We start from the raw sequence: 23,601 nt of genomic DNA, 5'->3' as shown, positions 1-23,601 counted from the left end.
CAGGTTTTCTATTTTTTCCTGGTTCAGTTTTGTAATTTATACGTCTCTAGGAATGAATCCATTTCTTTAGATTGCCTACTTTTTGTCATATAGTTACTCATAGTATGTTCTTTTCTTTTTTTTTTTTAAGATTTTATTTATTTATTTGACAGAGAGAGAGAGAGATCACAAGTAGGCAGAGAGGCAGGCAGAGAGAGTGGGGGAAGCAGGCTCCCTGCCGAGCAGAGAGCGTCATGTGGGGCTTGATCCCAGGACCCTGAGACCATGACCTGAACTGAAGGCAGAGGCTTTAACCCACTGAACCACCTAGGCACCCCTACTAGTATATTCTTATAATTGTACTTCTGTGCTGTTGGTTATGATCTCTCCTCTTTCATTCATGATTTTATTTATTGGGGTCCTTTCTCTTTTCTTTTTGGTAAGTCTGGCCAGGGGTTTATCGATCTTATTAATATTTTCAAAGAACCAGTTCCTAGTTTTGTTGATTTGGTCTCCTTTTCTTCTAGTTTCTGTTGCATTGATTTCTGTTCTGATCTTTATTATTTCTCTTCTCCTGCTGGGTTTAGGCTTTATTTGTTTTCTCCAGCTCCTTTAGGTATAAGGTTAGGTTTGTCTTTGAGACATTTCTTATTTCTTGAGAAAGGCTTGAATTGCTATATACTTCCCTTTTAGGACTGCCTTTGCTTCATCTCAAAGATTTTGAAGAGTTGTGTTTTCATTTTCATTTGTTTCCATGAACTTTAAAAAATTTTTCTTTAATTTCCTGGTTGATCCATTCTTTCTTTAGTAGGATGCTCTTTAGCCTCCATGTATATTTGGTGTAATCTCAGTCTTTTTCTATCAGTTGAGATCTGATTTGTGACCCAGTGTGTGGTTTATTCTGGAGAATGTTCCATGTGCACTCAAGAAGAATGTGTATTCTGCTTTAGGATGAAATGCTCTGAATGTATCTTTGAAGTTCTTCTGGTCCAGTGTGTCATTAACAGCACTTGTTTCCTTGTTGATTTTCTGCTTACATGATCTGTCCATTGCTGTGAGTGGGGTGTTAAAGTCCCCTGCTATTATTGTAATATTATTAATTAGTTTCTTTAATTTTATAATTAAGTGGTTTATATATTTGGTTTCTCCCAAGTTAGGGGCATAAACATTTATAATTGTTAGATCTTCTTGTTGAATAGACCCTTTTATTATGATATAGTGTCCTTCTTCATTCTTATTACAGTCTTTGGTTTAAAATCTAGTATATCTGATATAAGGATGGCTACTCCAGTTTTCTTTTGATGTCCATTGGCATGGTAAATGGTTCTCCAACCCCCTCACTTTCAGTCTGGAGGTGTCTTTGGGTCTAAAGTTAGTCTCTTGTAAGCAGCATTTTGATGTTGTTTTTTTTTTTTTTTTTTTTTTAATTCTATCTGAATCCCTGTGTCTTCTGATTGGAGCATTTAATCCATTTACATTCAGAGTGAATAGTGAAAGATATGACTTTAGTGCTGTTATATTATTTGTACAGTCACTGTTCCTGTAGATTATCTCTGTTCCTTTCTGTTCTTTGTTACTTTTGGGTTCTCTACTCAGAGATCCTCTACTCAGAGGATCCCCTTTAATATTTCTTGCAGTAGTTTAATGTTCACAAATACCTTTAGTTTCTGTTTGTCTTGGCTGTTCCTTATTTCTCCTATTCTGAACGATAGCCTTGCTGGATAAAGTATTCTTGGCTGCATACTTTTCACGTTTAGCACATTGAATATATCATGCCCATCCTTTCTGGCCTGCCAGGTATCTGTGAACAGATCTGTTGCCAGCCTTATATTCTGCCCTTGTAGGTTAAGGACCTTTTGTCCGGACCTGCTTTCAGGATTTTCTCTTTATCTTTGAAATTTGCAAGCCTCACTGTTAAATGTCAGGGTATTAAATTATTCTATTGATTTTGATGAGGGGGGTGTTCTCTGTGCCTCCTGGACTTGAATGCCTTTTCCCTCTCCCAGGTTAGGGCAGTTCTCTGCTATAATTTGCTCTGGTATACCTTCTCCACCCCACCCCCCTGCCCTTCCTCTGGGATCCCAAGTGTTTCAAATATCGTTTTGCTTTATGGTATCAGTTATCTCTTGAATTCTCTCCTTGTGATCTCAAGTATTGTTTCTCTCTTTTTTTCTAAGGTTCTTTATTTTCCATCATTTGGTCTTCTATATTACTAATTCTCTTTTCTGCCTCATTTATCCTTGCAGTTAGAGCCTCCATTTTTTTGGCATCTCTTTAATAGCCTTTTTAATTTCTACTTGATTAGATTTTAGTTCTTTTATTTCTCTAGAAGGGGATTCTCTGTTGTCTTCTATGCTTTTTTTCAAATGCAGCTAGTATCCTTATAATCATTATTCTGAGCTGTAGTTCCAACATCTTACTTATATTATACCGATTAGGTCCCTAGCAGTACTGCCTCTTGTTCTATTTTTTGAGGTGAGTTTTTCCATCTTGTCATTTTGTCCATAGAAGAATAGATGAACAAGAGAGCAGAAGACTAAAATGGCCATGACGACCCCAGAGAAATATACATGAAACGATTCAGAAGAGACCTGAAACTGAAAAAAAAAAAAGAAAAGAGAGAGAGGTTATAATCAGACAGTTGAGCAGAACAGAACAGAGCAATACACTGGATTCTGCGCATTATTAGAAAATGAGATCCCAAAATTGTAATGATAGAAAAACTTATATATGTATAAAAATAAAATTAAACACAATGAATTTTTACAAAATGAAAATTAAGTCAAAAAAAGAAAACAAAAAAGAATACAGACAGGTGAACAGAACAGAGCAATATACTATATGAGTATATTTTGGTCACTTAGTTAAATTACATTTCAAAATTGTAAAGAAAGAAAAATTTATGCATATACAAAAATAAATTAATTACAACAAAAGGATAGAATGTAACTGTAAAGATGAAAATTTAAAAAGACTTTAACAACAACAAAAAAAGGAGTATGATCAGACAGGTGACTAGAACAGACTCATACACTAGATTCTAGGTGTATTTTGGTCTGTTTGTTAGAAGTAACTACATCCCAAGATTGTAAAGAAAGAAAAATAATTTGAACTCTTCTAGAGCTTCCTTATTATCTTTGGTTTTATGACTGTTTCTTTTTATCTGTGTAAATAAAAGTGTTTTTATTTATTTTATTTTGTTTTTTTTTTAAAGAGATTTTATTTATTTATTTGACAGACAGAGATCACAAGTAGGCAGAGAGGCAGGCAGAGAGAGAGGAGGAAGCAGGCTCCCTGCTAAGCCGAGAGCCTGATGCGGAGCTCCATCCCAGGACTCTGAGATAATGACACCCGAGCTGAAGGCAGAGGCTTTAACCCACTGAGCCAGCCAGGCACCCCTATTTATTTATTTATTTTTAAAGATTTTATCTATTTGACAGACAGAGATCACAAGTAGGCAGAGAGGCAGGCAGAGAAAGGGGAGGAAGCAGCCTCCCTGCTGAGCAGAAAGCCTGATGCGGGCTCGAACTCAGGACCCTGGGATCATGACCTGAGCTGAAGGCAGAGGCTTTAACTCACTGAGCCACCCGGTGCCTCAGTAAAAGTGTTTTTAAAACTAAACTTTATCTCCTCTCAGAAGATTCTTTTACTGTGAACCTAGACATGTTTAGTACCAGGGAAATTTCTTCTTTTATTTTTAAATGTTTTTTCTTGTCTATGTTCTTTTTTCTTCCTAATGGAACTCTTAGCATTAGACTTTCTTGATTATTTCCCCCTCTTTCTTAGTTTTTTTGCTCATATTTCTCTCTCTCGATCTGGGAGACCAGGAGTTTGTCTTGAATTTGTTTTCTAAATTATTTGATATTTTCTGCTGTATTATTCAGTGTTTTTGCTGAGTTGTCATTATTTTTTTGTGGTTAACTATTTTCATTCTCTAATACTTTTTAATGATCCTTTACTGATGCTTTATGTTTTCAAAATATTCTGAATCTCTCTGAGGATACCAAGGAGAATTTTTTAAAATTTTAATTCAATTAGCCAACATATAGTGCATCATTAGTGTCACGTATAGTGTTCAATGACTCATGGTTGCGTAGAGCATCCAGTGCTCATCACATCACATGCCCTCCTTAATGCCCATAACTCAGTTACCCCATCCCCCCACTCACCTCCCCTCTGTAACCCTCAGTTTGTTTCCTAGAATCAAGAGTCTCATGGTTTTTCTCCCTCTCTGATTTCCTTCCATTCAGTTTTCCTTCCCTTCCCCTATGATCCTCTGTACTATTTCTTATATCCCACATATGAATGAAACCATATGATAATTGTCTTTCTCTGATTGGCTTATTTCACATAACATAATACCCCCCAGTTCCATCGATGTCAGTGTAAATGGTAGGTATTCATCCCAAGGAGAAAAAAACACTCTCTTCCCGGTATTATGTTTGTTTCATCTGGAGTCGGCTGTTTTGCTGCTCATTTTGGCCCTCTTCTTTCATGCGTTCTTCCTGTCCCCCTTCCCCCCTAATATGTGATGATCCTTATCACTCCGTATTTATGCTTTTTGTATGTGTATGCAGACTATTTTTAAATACCCCCTTCTGTATGTATTTTAAATAGAGTATTTCCTCCATTCTGTTGTGTCTGTCATCTGTTCTTACCTACTTTTTATCTTCCATCAGTTCTTTGAAATTTCTGATTTTGCTGATAGCACTGTTTCTTATTTTTCCAAGCTCTCATGAATTTTGTCACATGTACTTTTCATTTTACTCCTTTTCATCCTTTTGGCTATTGTTGCTATCTCTTTTGCTTTTACATCTATTATAAATTTCACTGTCTATTATCATGCTTTTAAATAATTGTTATTGTCTTTTTAAAAATTTAAGAAAAGAAAAAAAATAGGATGTTATACTTACCCACATATTTACTATTTTTGAGTTCTTCATTCCATTCTACAAATCTAAGTTTGCATCTGGTATCATTTGCCTTAATCCAGAGACCTTTTTTATTTTAAGCATTTCTTAAAGTTTGGGGGCGGTTTTTGGTGATGTGTTCTCTCAGCATTCACCTATCTGAAAATATATTTGTTTATCTTAAATTTTCAAGGTCGTTTTTGAGATGTCGGTTGTAAGTTTTATCATGGCTCTCCTGTGTGTATGTGGCTACTTTTCAGATTTTCTCTTTGATTTTTAACAATTTTATTATGATGTAATTAGATACAGATTTTTACAAATTGGGGCTATATGAACTGTTTGTATTCGTGGTTTGAGATATTCAGTTTTAGAAAAAATTTAGCAAATATTTTTTCCAAGTATTTCTTCTGTCTTGTTCACATGTGTTGGATTGCTCAGTATTGTAGAGGTCATATGGTTTTTATATCTTCATGCATTTATCTTTTAATGTGAGTCTATTACATTTGTATCATAGTGAACAAATTTTATAAAATAAATTCAACATTTGGATTTGCTGTTATTCCTTTCTTCATATTTTATCTCTTGACTCTCTATAACATTTTTTCTTTATGTTAAATAAGTTTCAGTTGACAGTTGTCTGTTGTGGATGGTATCTTGTATAAACCCTGGGTAGTGTGGATTTCAGTCTTTCTTTGAAGTGTAGAGCTTTGTTGTAGCAGGTAGTTCACCCTGTGGGGGCTTGGTGTTAGGCTTTGTTAGGACTGTTCATTCCAGTTTTGTCCTTACTTCTGATATGTGGCTCTTATTCCTCAAATGTGCCTTTTCTGGAGTTTCAGTGAAAAGGGTGGGATATTTACCAATTCCTTCTACATTTAAACTCTGATTCCCCAGGACTAGGTAGCTAATGAAATCTCTTCCTATTTCTTTTAGGTTCCTAGTTATTGCCTCTCCCTGGGCTTTTGGATTTTCATCCCATGCATGGGAGTTCAGGAATCAGCCCCTCTTTTTTCCCAGGATTTCTGCCTTTGATTTCTTTCTGATTTAGCAGCTTCCTTGATTCTCCCAGCCAGTAAGATTACAACTTTGTATAAGAACTCTATCCTCTTTTCCAGCAACCACTTGGGCACTACAAAGACTTTGTAGTTCTTCAGGATAAAAGATGGAAGAATATGGACCTCATTCAGTGTTTTTCCTTTGGTCCAGGGTCCTAGCTCCTTCAGTTGCTGTCTGCTTTTGTTTGCTTGTCAATATCTTCAATGTTTTTTAAGGACAGTTTGTTCTAGTGTTTGTAATTATTATCAGTAGATTGTATGGGTTTGTATAGGATATCAAAAGCATCCAAATAGGAAGAAGTAAGTATATATGTGTACACACACACACACACACAGAGGAGGAGGAGTATTCAGCCTTAAAAAAAAGGAATACACATTATTTGCAACAACATTGAGAAACCTCAGGGGCAAGTAAAATAAGTTAGAATGACAAATACTGCATGGTACCACTTACATGTATAATTTTTTTTAAAAAAGTCTAACTCTAAGAAACAGATAGTGGAAAAGTCTTGCTAGGGACTGGGATTTGGGAGAAATTGGTAAAAGGCTATATAGATTTTCAGTTATAAGGTAGATAAGTTTTGAAGATCAAATATAACATGGTGACTATAGTTGTGAACATTGTATTGTATAATTTACATTTTCTAAGAGAATAGAAATTAAATGTCCTCACTGGGGTATAAAAAGTACCTTCATGAGGTGACAGGATGTGCGAACTCAGTGCTAGGGAATCATTTCACAGTGTATACAATGTAAATCATTATGTTGTATACTCTAAGTATGTTCCAGTTTTGTCAATTATATTTCAGTATGGTGGGAAAAATATTTTTTTCAAACAAAGACTAAAACTTAAGAATCGTTAGGGCCTCACTGAGAGACCTACTAAAAGACACACTTCAGTAGAAAAAAAAGTCCAGAAGGAAAGTATAGGATCCAAAACAATGGTGAGGACAAAGTGATGAAATGCTTGCATATTTGCCCCTTAATGGCTAAGAGTTCATTTTAGATGACGTTCTCTGAGTAAAAAAAGAGTATAATTAATTAAAAGAAAATTTATAAAAATTTTTATTTTTGAACAAGTTAAAATTGTTTGAATTTGTGTATCCAGTTGCAGGTAGACTTCACAAATCTTGTGGTTTTAACAATTGCCAGTTTCTTGTTTCTCGTTTCTCTACTGGAAGTCCCCAGTTATTTGAAGAACTAAGTATTAAACTCTAGTGTTTTCTCTAATTTAATAAGGTTCTTATAGTTAGATACAGAGCTGAATTTCACCTTGCACTTCACTTAATCATCGTTTCTCTTTCCTTTAATGTCTAAACTTAGTATGGTGCTTGGCACTCAGTAAATGCTGTATGCTGTATGTTTGCTGTTATTTTCCCCTTCTTCCTTCGCATGGCTCTGTTTATGAGTTAAATGAGTACATCTGTGGGAAAGGTTGTGAGATTTTTAGCTTTCTGGTGTCAGTCTCATGTTTAGCTGCTAGCTAGATGCTTGTGTAATTGCCCTACTTCATTTCCAAACAAAAGTGTGTAAAGCAGCAGTCTTGATTCTCCTTACCTGCCAGTGTCAAGGGGCAAAGTCTTCATTTTCTCATTTCCATTAATGGTATTATAGATCTCCTAAACCTGAAATATTCACACCGTCTTTTACAACTGACTTTAAAAACATTTTTTTTTAGTATAGTTGAAACACAGTGTTGCATTAGTATCAGGTGTACAGTGTAGAGATTCAGCATCTCTATACATTATGCTGTGCTCACAAGTGTAGCCATCAACACTATTATACTGTTGTACACTATTCTAGTATTACTATGTTCCCTTGCTGTATCTTTTATTCCTGTGACTTATTCATCCCATAACTGGACTCCTGTCTTCTTCTATATTCAGTTAATTACCAAGTTGCATGAATTCTTGCTGTTACATTACCATTCATCATTCAACTGTTAAAGTTTCACTTCAGGATCTTACTTCTACCTGGACTATTGCAGTCACCTTTTAACTGTTTCTGATTTCAACTTTCTAATCCATCATTGACGGTAGGATAAAGTTTAACTTCTTTGATCTGATCTATTTATTTGTATATTTATTCTTAAGTAGGCTTCATGCCCACTGTGGGGCTTGAACTCATGACCCTGAGATTAAGAGTGGCATGCCCTGCCAACTGAACCAGCCAGGTTCTCTTAGAACTCTTAAGTTCTTTGATCCGATATTCAGATTTTTCTTAATATTGCACTATAGCAATTAGGATTGCATTCATTTACAAATAATAAGATGTCTGGTGGTAGATAGGTGATTCTTGACATTGATTTGGATGCTTAAGTTTGCTAGATCTTTTATTCTCTTGGCATTTCCTTCCTGGTTGCTCCATGGTTTTAAAGTGACTGCCCTACCCAGTATTTATGCTCAGAGGCAGGTAGGAAGAAAATGAAAGGGGAAAAGCAAAAGGCAAAAAGGAAGCCAAGTCATCTTCCTTTTAAGGAAGACCCCTGGAAGTACCACCCAGTAACCTCCACTTAAATCTCATTTGTTGAAACTGGTTCACGGGGCTATCCATCTGTGGGAAAGTACAGTTCTTTGGGGGTATGTTGCTCTTCCCAACAAAACTGGGCTCTATCAAGGAGGAAGGAAAAATATTTTTTGTGTATGTAGTTGCAATTTGCCACAAATATCTTTTTTTTTTTTAATCCTTTCCTAAATGGTATAACTTCTCAAATACTGTACTTCAGGCCAGTAAATTAGAATTGATCTTGTACCTTCCTACTTCTCAGCACAGTTCTACTCTCTCATTCATACAAATCCAGTCTGTTGTACAGAATCAGTTTTAAATGTGACCTCTCTAATAAAACTCATCAGTTTTTTTTTGTTTTGTTTTGTTTTTAAATTTTATTTATTTATTTGACACAGAGAGATCACAAGTAGGCAGAGAGGCAGGCAGAGAGAGAGAGGGAAGCAGGCTCCCTGCTGAGCAGAGAGCCCGATGCCGATGCCGGGCTCCATCCCAGGACCCTGGGATCATGACCTGAGCCAAAGGCAGAGGCTTTAATCCACTGAGCCACCCAGGCGCCCCTAAAACTCATCAGTTTTAACCCAGTTTGAAATGTTATTTACCCCCTCCAGACATCCAATAAGCAATTGTCATAGTAATTCATTTCTTGAGAATTTATGTTGCCTAGTGGGATCTCTTCTGTCCTGTGACTAGTTTTGTTTGTTTTGTTAATATTACATATCTGTATTATGTTTCCTCAGTTAAATTGTAAACTTCAGCTTTATGGTCCTTGTCCACAGGAAGTTTATAATCTCACTTTCTCTCACTATGCTTTGTATAGTGGTACACAGTATTTATTCAGTTAATGAATTTAACAAAGTCACTGCTTTCAGTGAAGCCTTCTTTATATATGAGGGATGCCTTATCAGTATCACTTCATTTTGTAATTTACTGTTTTTTTTTCTTAACAGCCAAATGTTCTGAAAAAAACTCTGCATGGGGATGGCTTGCCTTACAATGACAGAAATGGAAGGAACGTCTGTATCTCCTGTACATCAGAACGGTGATATTCCTGGAAATGCTAATCCGGTGAAGCAAATAGATCCACTCCTACAGGTGTATCTTTATCATTCTCTTGAGAAAGCTGAAGGAGAGTATCTGAAGTTTCCAACTGGGGAGTATGTTGCAGAAGAAATTTGTGTTGCTGCTTCGAAAGCTTGTGGTAAATATTTTTAAAAAATTATTTTCTCCTTTTTAATAGATTATCACTTCATTTATGCTCCTATAATACAATGTGCATGTATAATGTATTATTTTTTATTTTTTAAAATGCTTATATGGCAGTGTGCTTTCAAAGAAGAGCTGCTAGGGCTTGGAGACCTGCATGCTGCCTGGTGCTGCCTCACAATGAGGGCTCTGCAGGCACTGAGCTCCTCCGTTGCCCCAGGTGCAGCTCTCTAAGTGCTTGGTGCAGCAGCTGCCCGCCATATGGTTCAGACAGCAAACTTTGATGGGGTGTGTTGTTTGCAGCAGGGGAGAGTACACAGGCCCAGCGAGAATGGGTGTCTCCACCTAGATTTCAAAGGATGGAGCCCCCCAAATCCATAGGGGCTGGGCAGCCGGGAGTTTTGGGGCCAACCTCTGGTAAACAAGGACAGAAACCTTGTCCCAATGTGTCCTGTAGGCAAGACCTCTGCACTAGTGGGCTGGGAGAACAGATTGTCATGTCAAAGATTATTCTCGAGCCTTGGATCTGATAGAATTTGCCCTGTTGGGTTTTAGACTTGCTTGGGACCGTAATTCCTTTTTTTCTGCTTCCTTTTGGAACAGAAATACCTATCTTATGGCTGTCCTGTCATATTTTGGAAGCATTTAAATTGTTCGAGTTCACAGATTCACAGCTGGAGGGCAGTTTGCTTAAAGATGAATGAATGGTACCTTGAGTCTCACCCAAATATGATTTAGTTGGTATTCAGATGAGTCTTTGAACTTCAGACTTTTGAGTTGATGCTGGAATGAGTTAAGATTTGGGGGCTGCTGGGTTGGAGTGAATATATTTTGAATGTGAAAGGATGTGAATTTTGGGGTACCAGGGGCAAAATGGTAGGTTTCTGTCGCTATGTCTTCATGTCTCCTTATCTTTTTTTTTCTGCAGTTTCTACTCTAGAAGTTTTATTTGTATTGCTTTTTAATAATTTCCATTGCCTCATCATGTTCGTGTTTTGTGCTACCTTCTTTACTAGAGGGAATATATTACAGTACCTGATTTATCTGTCATTTGTAGGTATCCTTCTACTGATTGATGATTCTTCTGGTTATAGGTCATATTTTCCTGCTTTTTTGAATGTCTATAATTTTTGATTGGATGCTGGATATTGTAATGTATATTTTCAATTTACATTGTTACCTGCTGGATTTTGTTGTATTCTTTAAATAGTGATGGACTTTTTTCTGGCACATGGTTAGGTAATTGGTGGGTGGTTTACTTAGCTGCTTTTGAGATCTCCTCCTTTTCTTTCTTCTTCCTTTCATTAGTCCAATATTTCTAGTACATTCACAGAGCCATGCAACTATCATATCAGTTTTCCACCCCCAGAAAGAAACCTCTTACCCATCAGAAATCATTTCCCATTTCTTTCCCAGCTCCCAACAACAAATATACTTATTTCTCTAAGAATTTGTTTATTTGGAACATTTCATGTAAGTGGAATCATGCCAAATGTGGGGTTTTTTTGTGTGTGACAAGGAGTTGAATTCCTGAGTCGTACTGTGACTTTGTGCTTAACGTTTTGAGGAACCACCAGAATATTTTCTGGGCACCTAAATCATTTTGCATTTCTACCACCAGTGTATGAAGGTCCCAATTTTTCTGTGTCCTGATCAACACTTGTTATTACCTGTCTTTCTGATGAATGACACTGGTGGGTGTGAAGTGGTATCTCATTGTGTTTTTTTGAAAAAGTTTTACTGATAAATGATCCATATTTCATACTTTTAGAAAGGGTACATTTCATTGATTTTTAGTATCACCAGTCAATTTTAGAACACCTTTTCACCCCAAAAGAAACTCTGAGCTTATTGACTATCACTGTCAAATCCCCTCATCCCTCTCCAGCCTCAGGTATCCCTTAATCTATATTCTGTCTCAATACATTTGTTTGTCTAGATATTTCATATAGATGGGGTCATATAATAGGTGACCCTTTGTTACTAGCTTCTTATATGATAGTCGATTGCCATGCAAATCTTTAGTAAAAGTTGAAAGATTTTTATGATTTGAAGAGAAACTCCAGAATATTCTACTCATGTAGTTTTTGTGAAATTTATCCATACTGTACCATCTGTCAGTACTTCATTCTTTTATGACTGGATAATATGCTACTGAATGGATAATGCTACGTATGATTTAACTGTTGATCATTTGCTGGACATTTTGGCTGTTTTGATCTTTGTCTATCATAATGTTCCTGTGAACATTGTATACAAAGTTGTGTACAACGTGGACAGATGATTTCATTTCTGGGTGTATACCCAGAAGTGGAATTATGGGTCAAATGGTAACTCTATGTTTAACTTTTTGAGGAACTACCAGAGTATTTTCCAAAGTGGCTGCACCATTTTTTTATTCATACCAGTATGCATTAGGGTTCTGATTATTCCACATCCCTAATGACACTTGTTGTTATATGACTTTTACAACTTATATCCATTCTAATGGGTATAAAATGGTATCTTATTGTAGTTTTAACTTTTTTTCCTGATTACCAATTCTTTTGAGTATCATTGCAGTGGTTATTGGCAATTTATGTATCTTCTTTGGAGAAATGTCTATTCATATCATTTGTCCCTTTTTTAAATTTTGTTTGTTTGTTGTGTTGTTAATAGTTATATTTTCTAGATACAGATCCTTTATCAAATATATGATTTGGAAGTCTTTTCTCTCATTTTGTGTTTTGTCTTTTCACTGTCTGGATCTGGTAGTGTCCTTTGAAGCAAAGATTTTCCATTCTAATGAAACCTTGTTTATTTATTTTTGTTGTTGTTGCTTGGGTTTTTGTGTCATATCTAAGAATCTGTTGCAAAAATCCAAGTTCTTGAAGAATTGCCCCTGTAGTTTCTTCCAGGAACTTTATAGTTGTAGTTTTGCTTCACTTTGAGTTCGTTTTTGCAGCTGGTTTGAGGTAGAAGTGCAGTGTCACTCTTTTGCATGTGAATGTCTATGTGTTAATGACTTCTACCATTTTGTATAGTGTTTATAAGTTTCGTCTATGTTGTACCATGTATTAGTACATTATTCTTTTATGGCTGAATAATATTCAGCTAAATAGTATCAAATACATGGTACAACACGGATGAACCTTGTAAATATTATAGGAAGTGTAAAAAGCCAGTAACAAATGGATATCTACATTCAAATCCCGGCACCATTTGATGAAGAGGCTATGATTTCCCCACTCAGTAGTCTCAGAACCCTTTCAAAGTATCATTTGGCCATAAATGAGTGGGTTTGTTTCTGGATTTTCACTTCTGGTGTCTATCTATCTCTCTGCATCATTATAGCTTTGTAAAAAGTTTTATAATCAGGAATTGTGAGTTTTCCAACTTTCTTATTGTTTTTCGAGATTGTATTTGTTTTATCCTTTTATTAGATAAAAGAGTTTTTGTACTGTTCTTTTAGAATTATCCTAGATATCACAATGTACATTTTCGGCTTATTACAATCTTAAGCTCGTATGTTATAATTTTCTAAACAATTCAAGAGCTTGAGAGCAGTTCAACTCCATTTACTTCTTTTCACTTTTGGTACTGTTGGTATCATACGTTTTATTTCTGTAGACATCATAAACCCCAAAGGGCACTTATATTATTGTTGCTTTAATAGTAATTCTTTTGTATTTACTCTTTCCTTTGTTATTTATTCTTTCCTCCCATGCTTCCACCTGACATCATTTTCCTTCAGCCTAAAGAACTCCTTTTAGTATTTCTGTATCACAGGTTTGCTGATGACCAATACTTTCAGCTCTTACTTATCTGAGAATGTCTTTTCTTTCTGATTTCTTTTTTGAAAGATATTGTCACAGGGTATAGAATTTCTGGTTGGCTTTTTTTCATTCAGTATTCTCAATATGTCATATTCATTCATTGTCTTTTGGCTTCCCTGGTTCTTGTTGAAAAGCTACCTATTAATCTTTTATTTCTCCTTTGAAGGGAATATGTTTCTACACTCTGGTTACTTTTAAGATTTTTCTTTCTGTTGTTCATCTTTAACAGTTTGACTGTGGTGTACCTATATGTTGTTTTCTTTGTCTGTATTTTGCTTTGGGCTCTCTATCTTGCTGAATTTGTAGGTCAGTATCTGTTTAGCTTTGGAAAATTCTGGGCTATTCAGTTACATGTAAATTAGGTCTGTTTGACAGGTCTTAAATGCCTTTTATACTCTCTTCAGTTATTTCCATTCTGTTATTTTCTTGTCCTTCAATTTGGGTGCTTTCTGTTGACTTGTTATTGTGTTGACTAATTCTATCTTCTATAGTACTTTGTGTGTTGTTAAATCCATCTGTTGGTCCACGGTTTAGTAGTATCAATATCACCAGGGAAGTTGTTAGAAATGCAGTATCTCAGGCCCATCCCAGAATCAGTGAATAAGAAACTATCTTTTTCAACAAAACCATGCTTTTCAAGGTTTTCAGCAAAAACCGTGGAAGCCAAAAGACAGTCTCCAGGTTGTTATAGGGATAAACATTAAATTTTGAAAAGTACTGGTATGGCTCATTCTAGCTTATTCAGTTAGAGAGAACAAAAAACCCTATTTATTTATGTAGTTTATGAAACCCAGTTAGGATATACTCTTGGGATCTTTACAGTGGAACCCATGTTATGTGCCATGTACTCTGCCAAGTGCTTTATTCAGATTATAGCATTTTATCCTTCCAGCTATCTTTTGAACTCAGTTTTCTGTCCTTAATCTTAGTTGATGAAGTATAAGTTTAGATCAACTACAATGGGGCACCTGGGTGGCTCAGTGGGTTAAGCCGCTGCCTTCGGCTCAGGTCATGATCTCAGGGTCCTGGGATCAAGTCCCGCATCGGGCTCTCTGCTCAGCAGGGAGCCTGCTTCCCTCTCTCTCTCTCTCTCTCTGCCTGCCTCTCTGTCTACTTGTGATCTCTCTCTGTCAAATAAATAAATAAAAATATATAAAAAAAAAATCAACTACAATGGCCGAGCTCAGACTTGACTCATATCAGACTCTAAGCTAATGGTATATAGATTATCACTGTTTAAACTGGGATCCTTTCGAGGTGAAAAGATAGGCTATTAATGATTATGCTGGAACAGCAGACAAACCAAACCTGTCTTGGTCCAGCCAGGTTATATGCTCCTCCTGTCTGTAGTTCTATGCTGTATAGCACCTCTCTTTTCTTTTTTATTTAGCTATTTTAGCTTCAGGAGCATTTACAGCAGATCCTTTATGAATATATACATTTTATGTATTCTGCTTACAATTACATAGAATAGCTAAATCCTAATGTGCTTTCAGTTTATACATTATCTCTTCAGAAGCCTTCATTGAAGTCTTTACTTCATTTGACTCTCTCTCTCTCTCTCTCTTTTTAAAAAGATTTTATTTATTTGACAGAGAGAGAGATCACAAGTAGGCAGAGAGGCAGGCAGAGGTTGGGGGGGGGGGAAGCAGGCTCCCTGCTGAGCAGAGAGCCTGATGCGGGGCTTGATCCCAGGAGCCTAAGATCATGACCTGAGCTGAAGGCAAAGGCTTAACCCACTGAGCCACCCAGGCGCCCCTTCATTTGACTCTCTTGATAAATGTTTTTACCTCTGTTAAAACCAGAGCTGAATAGAAGTTAAAGTGGAAAAAAAAAAAAAGGAATTTTACTTAATAAACCATTTTATTGGGAGGATATTCCAGTATAGAAGTGGTCTTGACTGAATGACTACAGCCTGAACGGGTGGGGTTTTATAGCCAAGGAAGAAGATCAGCAGGGGCATTGGTGAATGGAAAATTACTAAGAGCAGACATCAAGTCTGGGGGGATTCTGGGTCAACCAGCCTAATACGATTCTGCCATAGTTAGGCCAAGGTGCTCAGTTATCATCTGGTTGATAATAGGGGTTAGATATCAAAAGTGTGGAACTTTTACTCAATGGACTTAGCAGGATTCTTGCTAAAACTTGGTTCTGTGCAGAAGAACATGTATGAGCCTTGTTGGGGAGGATTCAGAGGAGCCTTGCTAAAATCTGGTCAAGCAAAGAATATTTTTCATCTCTCCCCTGTACTTCTTTGTTTTCTTATGGTCTTTACTATCATTTCACTTACCCTTTGGAATTGTGGTTCCCCAGTTGTAGTTCCCCCAGGCATCTCTGAGTCATCTGCTACAATGTGAGATCCTTAAAGTTGGGCACTATTTTTATTTTTGTATTTCCTATGGCCCTCTTGTACTTACTATGGAATAGGGACTCTGTTGATATTAACAGATATTGATCAGATATGATGACTGTTCTTGCTCTAGAACGATATGGCTGGCTTGGAAAATAATCACATTAAAGTGCTTTTAATAAATAAAAATACAAATAATTTGGACTTGGTGTATAGGGAAAGAGTTAAAATGACTGAGGTTTCTGTGTAGTCCTATTTTTTCAATATAATGTATGTTTCCAATACAATGTTATTGCTTTTTCAACCCAATTAACATGAACCAAGAAAAATGATATAAGTATTAATGTATAATTGCCATTTTGGAATAAGATATCAGTGGTACTAAACATCACTGTAAGCACTATGTTTTGTTATTTGTTTGCAGGGTGACTTAACTTTATTCATTTTTTATTTTTTAATTTTTGGTGTGTATCCCCTTTTTTTCTGACCCTTTTGTGCCAATTTATATAGATCCATTCATTTTCCTATTTTAATACCTGTAATTAAGGTATGCAGTCCAATTTGAAGGAATCATTATTCATTCTTAAAAAATACTAGTGATTCATCGATACGAACTCACTTTCCCCACTTTGTATGATTGTGCTCTTGTTTGAAAATCATGACCATTGTCTTCTTTTAAAAAATCCCTGTTATCATATGCTTAAAGTAATGGTTCCATATACAATTTTGTTTGCATGATTACATTTAAACTAAATGCTATTTTTTTGTTAAGATTTTCTTCCCAGTATTTTCTCTTCCCAAGGCAATTTTGTATCAGGTCCATTAGGGCCCTTTCCTGGGCATTTTTATCTTCTGCTTTGTCTCTTATATACCTAGAACACTGGCTATGTGAAGCATTTCATGGGGAGAGGTGAGGTGGTAGATAGATAGATAAAAGAAATAATATGTGCAAGGCTCTGAGACGTGAGATTACCATGCTAACTCCCTGATTGACTGGATGATGTTATTCAAATTTTCAAGTTTAAAATATTTTTTAGTACATAATTAGCCTAGATCAAAATAGTATTCGGGTAAAATAACTATTTCTCCAGTTATTTGAATGGCATTATTTTCTGTCATGGTTATTTTAAAATTTGGAGAATGACAAGCCATTATTCAATATAGTTTCAAGGTGATTTACATGATCAGCTTTTATCTTGATATTGATCAATATCTTTTGACATGAGGACTTACCATTTTTATTTAGTGAATTCTTTTTTTTTAAAGATTTTATTTGACAGACAGAGATCACAAGTAGGCAGAGAGGCAGGCAGAGAGAGAGAGAGAGAGAGAGAGAGAGGAGGAAGCAGGTTCCCTGCTGAGCAGAGAACCCAATGCGGGGCTCGATCCCAGGACCCTGGGATCATGACCTGAGCTGAAGGCAGAGGCTTTAACCCACTGAGCCACCCAGTCGCCCCAATGAACTCTTTTTTAAAAAGACTTTTCAATGAAACAAGATGAAATCAGAGAGGGAGGTAAACCATTAGAGATTCTTAATCTCAGGAAACAAACGGAGGGTTGCTGGAGGGGAGGAGGGTGGGAGGGATGGCGAGGCTGGGTGATGGACATTGGGGAGGGTATGTGTTATGGTGAGAAAAAAATTTCAAAAAAAATTTAAAAATTAACAAAAAAAGTTTTTTCTCAGCTAGGGGCATCACGTTGCCTGATTTCAAGCTATATTACAAAGCTGTGATCACCAAGACAGGATGGTACTAGCACAAAAATAGATACATAGATCAATGGAACAGAATAGGGAGCCCAGATATGGACCCTCAAGTCTATGGTCAACTAATCTTCGACAAAGCAGGAAAAAATAATCCAGTGGAAAAAAGACAGTCTCTTCAATAGATGGTGCTGGGAAAATTGGACAGAATCTTTTCATACAGAAGAATGAAACTTGAACATTCTCTTACACCATTGTGATAAACTCTTAATGGTTGAAAGACCTCAATGTGAGACTGGAATCCATCAAAATCCTAGTGGAGAACATAGGCAGTAACCTCTTTGACATAGGCCACAGCAACTTCTTTCAAGGCCATAGCACTTGCCTAAAAAAGGCAAGTGAAAAAAAAAAGCAAAAATGAACTATTGGGACTTCTCAAGATCAAAAGCTTCTGCACGGCAAAGGAAATAGTCAACAAAACAAAGAGACAACCCACAGAATGGGGGGAGATATTTGCTCTACAGACAAAGGGCTGATATCCAAGATCTGTAAAGAACTTCTCAAACTCCACACCCCAAAATCAAATAAGTCAAAAAGTGGTCAGAAGACATGAAGAGACATTCTCCAAAGAAGACAGACATGGCTAACAGATGGAAAAATGTTCAACATCATTAGCCATCAGGCAAATACCACCTTATACCAGTTAGAATGGCAAAAATTGACAAGGCAAGAAACAACAAATGTTGGAAAGATTGTGGAGAAAGGGGAACCCTCTTACACTGTTGGTGGGAATGCAAGTTGGTGCAGCCACTTTGGGAAATAGTATGGAGGTTCCTCAAAAACTTAAAAATAGAGCTATCCTAATGACCCAGCAATTGCACTACCGGGTGTTTACCCCAAAGGTATAGATGTAGTGAAAAGAAGGGTCACATGCACCCCAGTGTTCATAGCAGCAGTGTCCACAATAACCAAAATGTAGAAGGAACCAAGATGCCCTTCAACAGACGGAATGGATAAAGGTGTGGTCCATATATATAATGGAATATTACTCAGCCATCAGAAAGGATGAATACCCAGCATTTGCATCAACATGGATGGAACTGAAGGAGATTATGCTAAGTGAAATAAGTCAAGCAGAGAAAGACAATTAAATCGTTTCACTTATTTGTGGATCTTAAGGAATAGTATAGAGGATATTAGGAGAAGGAAGGGAAAAATGAAGGGGCGGGGGAATCAGAGGGAAGAAGAACCATGAGACACTTTGGACTCCGGGAAACAAACTGAGGGTTTTAGAGGGGAGAGACTGAGGGGATGGGTTAGCCTGGTGATGGGTATTAAGGAGGGCACATATTGCATGGAGCACTGCGTGTTATATGCAAACAATGAATCATGGAACACTACATCAAAAACTAATGATGTACTGTATGTTGACTAACATAACATAATTCAAAAATTTTAAGAAGTTTTTCTCTACTCTTAACCTTTCTTTTCTCTTCGTCCCATCTTAGTAACTGTGGCAGTAATCTCTTGTATATCCTTCTATTATTTTTTCCTTGATCATATAAATATATCATATCATATATGGAAACGTAATCCCCCTCCCTCCTATACACATAGTCATTAGGATTTTGAGGTTATTATTTTATATATTGGAATCATATTTTATGCATCTTGCATTTATCATGAAAACTTATATTGTGAAAAATGTATTCAAGCCACACACTTTTGCATTAATTCTTTTTATTGAGTTTCCTAATAATCTGCTCCATGGATTGCACTACCATATTTTTAAAATTTTTCTACTCTTGAATTTACATTTTCTACTATATTTTTAGGAGTACATTGCTGGGTTGAAAGGTTGACATTTCTAGCAATTATGTAACATAGTCCCTTTTCACCTCATCCAGTCAGCCCTAGATGTTGTCCCTTCTATTTTTCCTAGCTGAGTGGTATAAAGTGATTATTACATAATTTTGATTTGCATTTTCGTCAATACTAGATATTACCTCCTTTCACATGTTTATTAGTTATTACTCTTATAATTGCTCTGATGTGACTAACTTGTATCCATTTTTTGCCATTTTCACTTTTATTTTGCATTTTTAATCCTGATTTTTATTATAAAATATTTAATGTAATACTTTGCATAGAAGAATATAATACATATCAGTGTAGTCCCCACACAGCCTTTCAAATGTATTATTTTGCCATTTTCACATTTTCCTCTGAATCATTGTTATGAAGAATTGCATTAATTTTTCCAGTTAAGCCATCTCAACTGTTGTAAGACAAATGAACTTTGTCTTAATTTTCTTTAAAGAAATGTTATGGGATTTGGTTTGCTGATAATTAAAATGTTTAGGGTTTTTCTATCTGTTCGTTTATGATGTTTGACTGGTTTTGGTGTCATAGTCAAACTAAACTCACAAATTATGTCAATTTCCCTATTCTCTCTCTCTTTTTTCTATAATAGTATACAGAAGATTAGAATTGTCTTTCATGTTTCATTGAACTTACATATAAACTTCCTCTGGGCCTAATTGTGTTTTTTTCTTTCTTCTTGTTACTTCTCTTACTCCCCCTTCCTTTCTTCTTTTTTTTTTACATGAATATATTATGGTTCCTTTTGAACGCTTTTGTTCTTGAATCCATTTTTTTAAAGTTATATATGTTTTTAATATTGTCTGTCTGCATTTTCAAATTTATTGGCATTATCTATTCTCTTTTTGTCTTCATAACCTGTAATTATACTTTAAAAAATCATTAGGGTTTATCTGTTTTTTTTTTTTCCTTGCTCAGATTTGACAAAAGCTTATTTATTTTGTTGGTCAATGCAAATAATGAGCTTTTATTTTGTTGATTCTCTTTACTGAATCTTTATTCTGTTAACTTCTATGCTTTCACATTCTTTCAGCTCTCTTAGAGATTATGCTGTTGAATTTTTTTATTTTTTTATTTTTGTTTTTTTAAAGGTTTTATTTATTTATTCAACACAAAGAGAGATCACAAGTAGGCAGAGAGGCAGGCAGAGAGAGAGGAGGAAGCAGGCTCCCCGCTGAGCAGAGAGCCTGATGTGGGACTTGATCCGGGGACCCTGAGATCGTGACTTGAGCCGAAGGCAGAGGCTTAACCCGCTCAGCCACCCAGGTGCCCCTCTGCTGTTGTTTTTTTTTTAATGTAGTGTTAGATAGCAGGTAATTCTGTTATTTTCTGATATAATTGGATTAAAGCTATAATTTTTCCCTCTTACATATCAGCTTAGTTATATTCCATAATTTTATTTTTATTAATCTTTTTAAAAACATTTATTTGTTTATTTTAGAGAGAAAGAGAGTGTGTATGCACGTTGGGGGAGCAGCTTTAAGCTGACCCCATGCTGAGCACAAAGCCCAACATGGGACTCTGTCTTACAACCTGTGAGATCATGACCTGAGCTGAAACCGAGTCGGCCAGTTAGCCTAGTGAGCCACCCAGGTGCTCCTGTTCCTTAATTTTTAATACATGTTATTAATCATCATTCATTATAAATACTCTTTAGTTTCTGTTATAATTTCTCCTGTGACCTGTGAGGTATTTAGAAATGTGTGTAAATACAAGAATGAATGCAAGGATGCAGTTTAAAAGTTACTTTTATATTGTGTAACTTACTGAAATTATTACACATCTAGGAGTAAGCAGTTGTGAAAATTTTAATAAAAATTTTAAATCTTTGTTGTCAGTGTGTCAAGTTGGTGTCATTTTTGTTTACAGTGGAAAAGAATGAAAACATTATTAGAATAAATATACTTTGGGTTTTTTTTGAGGCATATGTTTTTAAATATATAGGTTTAAATATTTTTTAAATATTCATTTTTTATTTAGTTGAAGTGTAGTTAGAGAACACGGTTTGTGTGATTATTCTCTAGCATTTTGGAAGACTGGGTGTTTTCTGTGTGCTGGGAAGTAATGTGCATTAATTAATTGTGTGGCTTTGCTGTTTCATATATTTTTTTAAAAAGTTCAATAGCCGGGGCTCCTGGGTAGCTCTGTGGGTTAAGCCTCTGCCTTTGGCTCAGGTCATGATCTCGGGGTCCTGGGATCGAGCCCCATATCGGGCTCTCTGCTCAGCGGGGAACCTGCTTCCTCCTCCCCCTCTGCCTGCCTCTCTGCCTACTTGTGATCTCTGCCAAATAATAAAAATAAATTTAAAAAATAAAAAAATTAAAATTAAAAAATTAAAAGTTCAATAGCCTTCAAACCTTTGTTAATATATCTCCTAAAAATATCTTTGAAAAACATCGCATACCCTTGCAATTTAAGTTGACATTTAAAATTTTTTTTTATTTTTTAGACTTGTATTTATTTTTTTCAGTTTTTTTCTTATTTTCACCTTTTTTTAAAAAAAATTTTATTTTTTCAGCATAACAGTATTCATTATTTTTGCACCACACCCAGTGCTCCATGCAATCCGTGCCCTCTCCAATACCCACCCCCTGGATCCCCCAACCTCCCACCCCCCGCCCCTTCAAAACCCTCAGATTGTTTTTCAGAATTTTTCATTGTAAGTTTAAGTAGTGCAGAAGATACAGTTACTAGCGCACTGTGTAAAATTTGACATTTAAAAATAAAACTGCTGTGCTAGTCTCTTAAACATATCCAGTGACCTCTAAATATTTCAGTTGATAGCCTTATTATCAATTAAAACTACACACAAATTTTAATCGACCTTTCTGTGTAAGAAAACTAAAAAAATTGGTTAAGATGTTTTTTAAAATCTGAAATAGTTCCAGTAGTCATATTTTAAAATGTAGGGAAAACAGATTTAATTAAGAATTCAGTTGTAAGCCATGTTGAACCAAAAGATATCAACTGCTACTGCATTTGTGCTGATTAAGAGTTGTTATTTTTAATGCCATTACAAATTAATGGGTGTTATATAAATGTACTTGTTAGTATCTGTAATCATTTCTTTTTCTACTTCTTTCCTAGGAATCACACCAGTGTATCATAGTATGTTTGCTTTAATGAGTGAAACAGAAAGGATTTGGTATCCGCCCAACCATGTCTTCCATATAGATGAATCAACCAGGCACAATGTACTCTACAGAATAAGGTACTTTCTCCAATAAAGTGATTCATTTAATTGTGAAAAGGCAAAGTGAGAGAAATTATCAAACATATTTTTAAATTGCAAGGTACTTCATAATAGAGATCAGAACTTCATTTAAGATATTTTGTCCACCAGAAGACATGTTTTTATATAGTTTTTCACTAGACTGCTCTGAGCTTTTCTGGTGCTCAGAGTGATGATGCTACTTTACCACTTATGATTATAAATTAAATTTTAAAATGATGAGAATAGCCTTTACTAACAAAATCCCAAGTGTTTGGAATATTGTTAGTTTCCCAGGAAATTCAGTGTTTTGTACAATAAAATATAATCTCACATCTCTTTTTAATAATTTAATTTTTAAAGTTGAAGTGAAGGAAATATATGATTTTGCCAGTGTTTATTTACAGCCTCATATTATTAGTTAATTCATTTCATAATTTATAGACATCTGTAGTACCAATATAGAACAATCCAGAGATGCTTTTCTACTCAAAAGGCTAAAACAAAGAAATAAGTTTGATCTGTGGCTTTATGAAATAGATTCATTCCATTGCAGCGTCAGTGTTGCACAGTAAAAAAGCACTTGGACTCCTTCATGATCTTAAGGGAAAAAAATGAAGCCTTAAAAAAAACTAAGACTCAAGAGAAACAGCCTTAGCAGGTAGCAAATAATATTCTCAAATGGTAAGGTGTTAGAAGCAATCTCTGTAAAATCAAAACAAGATAGAAAACAAAGAAAGCCACCACCACTGCTTCTGTTTAGGATTTTAGTGGAGTTCCTAACAAGTACAGTAAGACAAGAAAAATGAATAAAATATTTAATAATTGTGAACAAAGAAATAAAGAGTCATTTTTTTGAGATGATTGTTAACATAGATAATGTAAACAACTTTAGGCATCAGTAATAAGCATTCAGAAGAGTGCTAGATCTATATGATCAGTATGTTAAAAAATCAACTATTTCTATACTCCACATACAGAAAAGAGGTC

At 35.6% G+C, this 23,601-nt stretch overlaps 1 protein-coding gene across 2 annotated transcripts in view; it reads left to right on the top strand.

Moving 5' to 3' along the window:
* JAK2 (Janus kinase 2) overlaps nucleotides 1-23,601 on the top strand; it is a 131,915-nt gene that overhangs the window by 41,934 nt on the left and 66,380 nt on the right. For both annotated transcript variants that reach the window (XR_004383716.1, XM_032866510.1), the window contains exons 3-4: nucleotides 9,397-9,647; nucleotides 22,488-22,611. Coding sequence is in view for 1 of the 2 variants with exons in the window: in XM_032866510.1 (XP_032722401.1) it covers nucleotides 9,422-9,647; nucleotides 22,488-22,611 (350 nt within the window). In the remaining variant the exon portion in view is untranslated. The remainder of the gene's footprint in view (nucleotides 1-9,396; nucleotides 9,648-22,487; nucleotides 22,612-23,601) is intronic.

The sequence above is a fragment of the Lontra canadensis genome, unplaced genomic scaffold, assembly GCF_010015895.1.
Source record: "Lontra canadensis isolate GAN:19392208 unplaced genomic scaffold, GSC_riverotter_1.0 scaffold31, whole genome shotgun sequence".
NCBI classification, from domain to species: Eukaryota; Metazoa; Chordata; class Mammalia; order Carnivora; family Mustelidae; genus Lontra; species Lontra canadensis.
The sequence above is the reverse complement of the archived record's forward strand: the minus strand, read 5'-3'. Positions and strand labels throughout refer to the sequence as shown.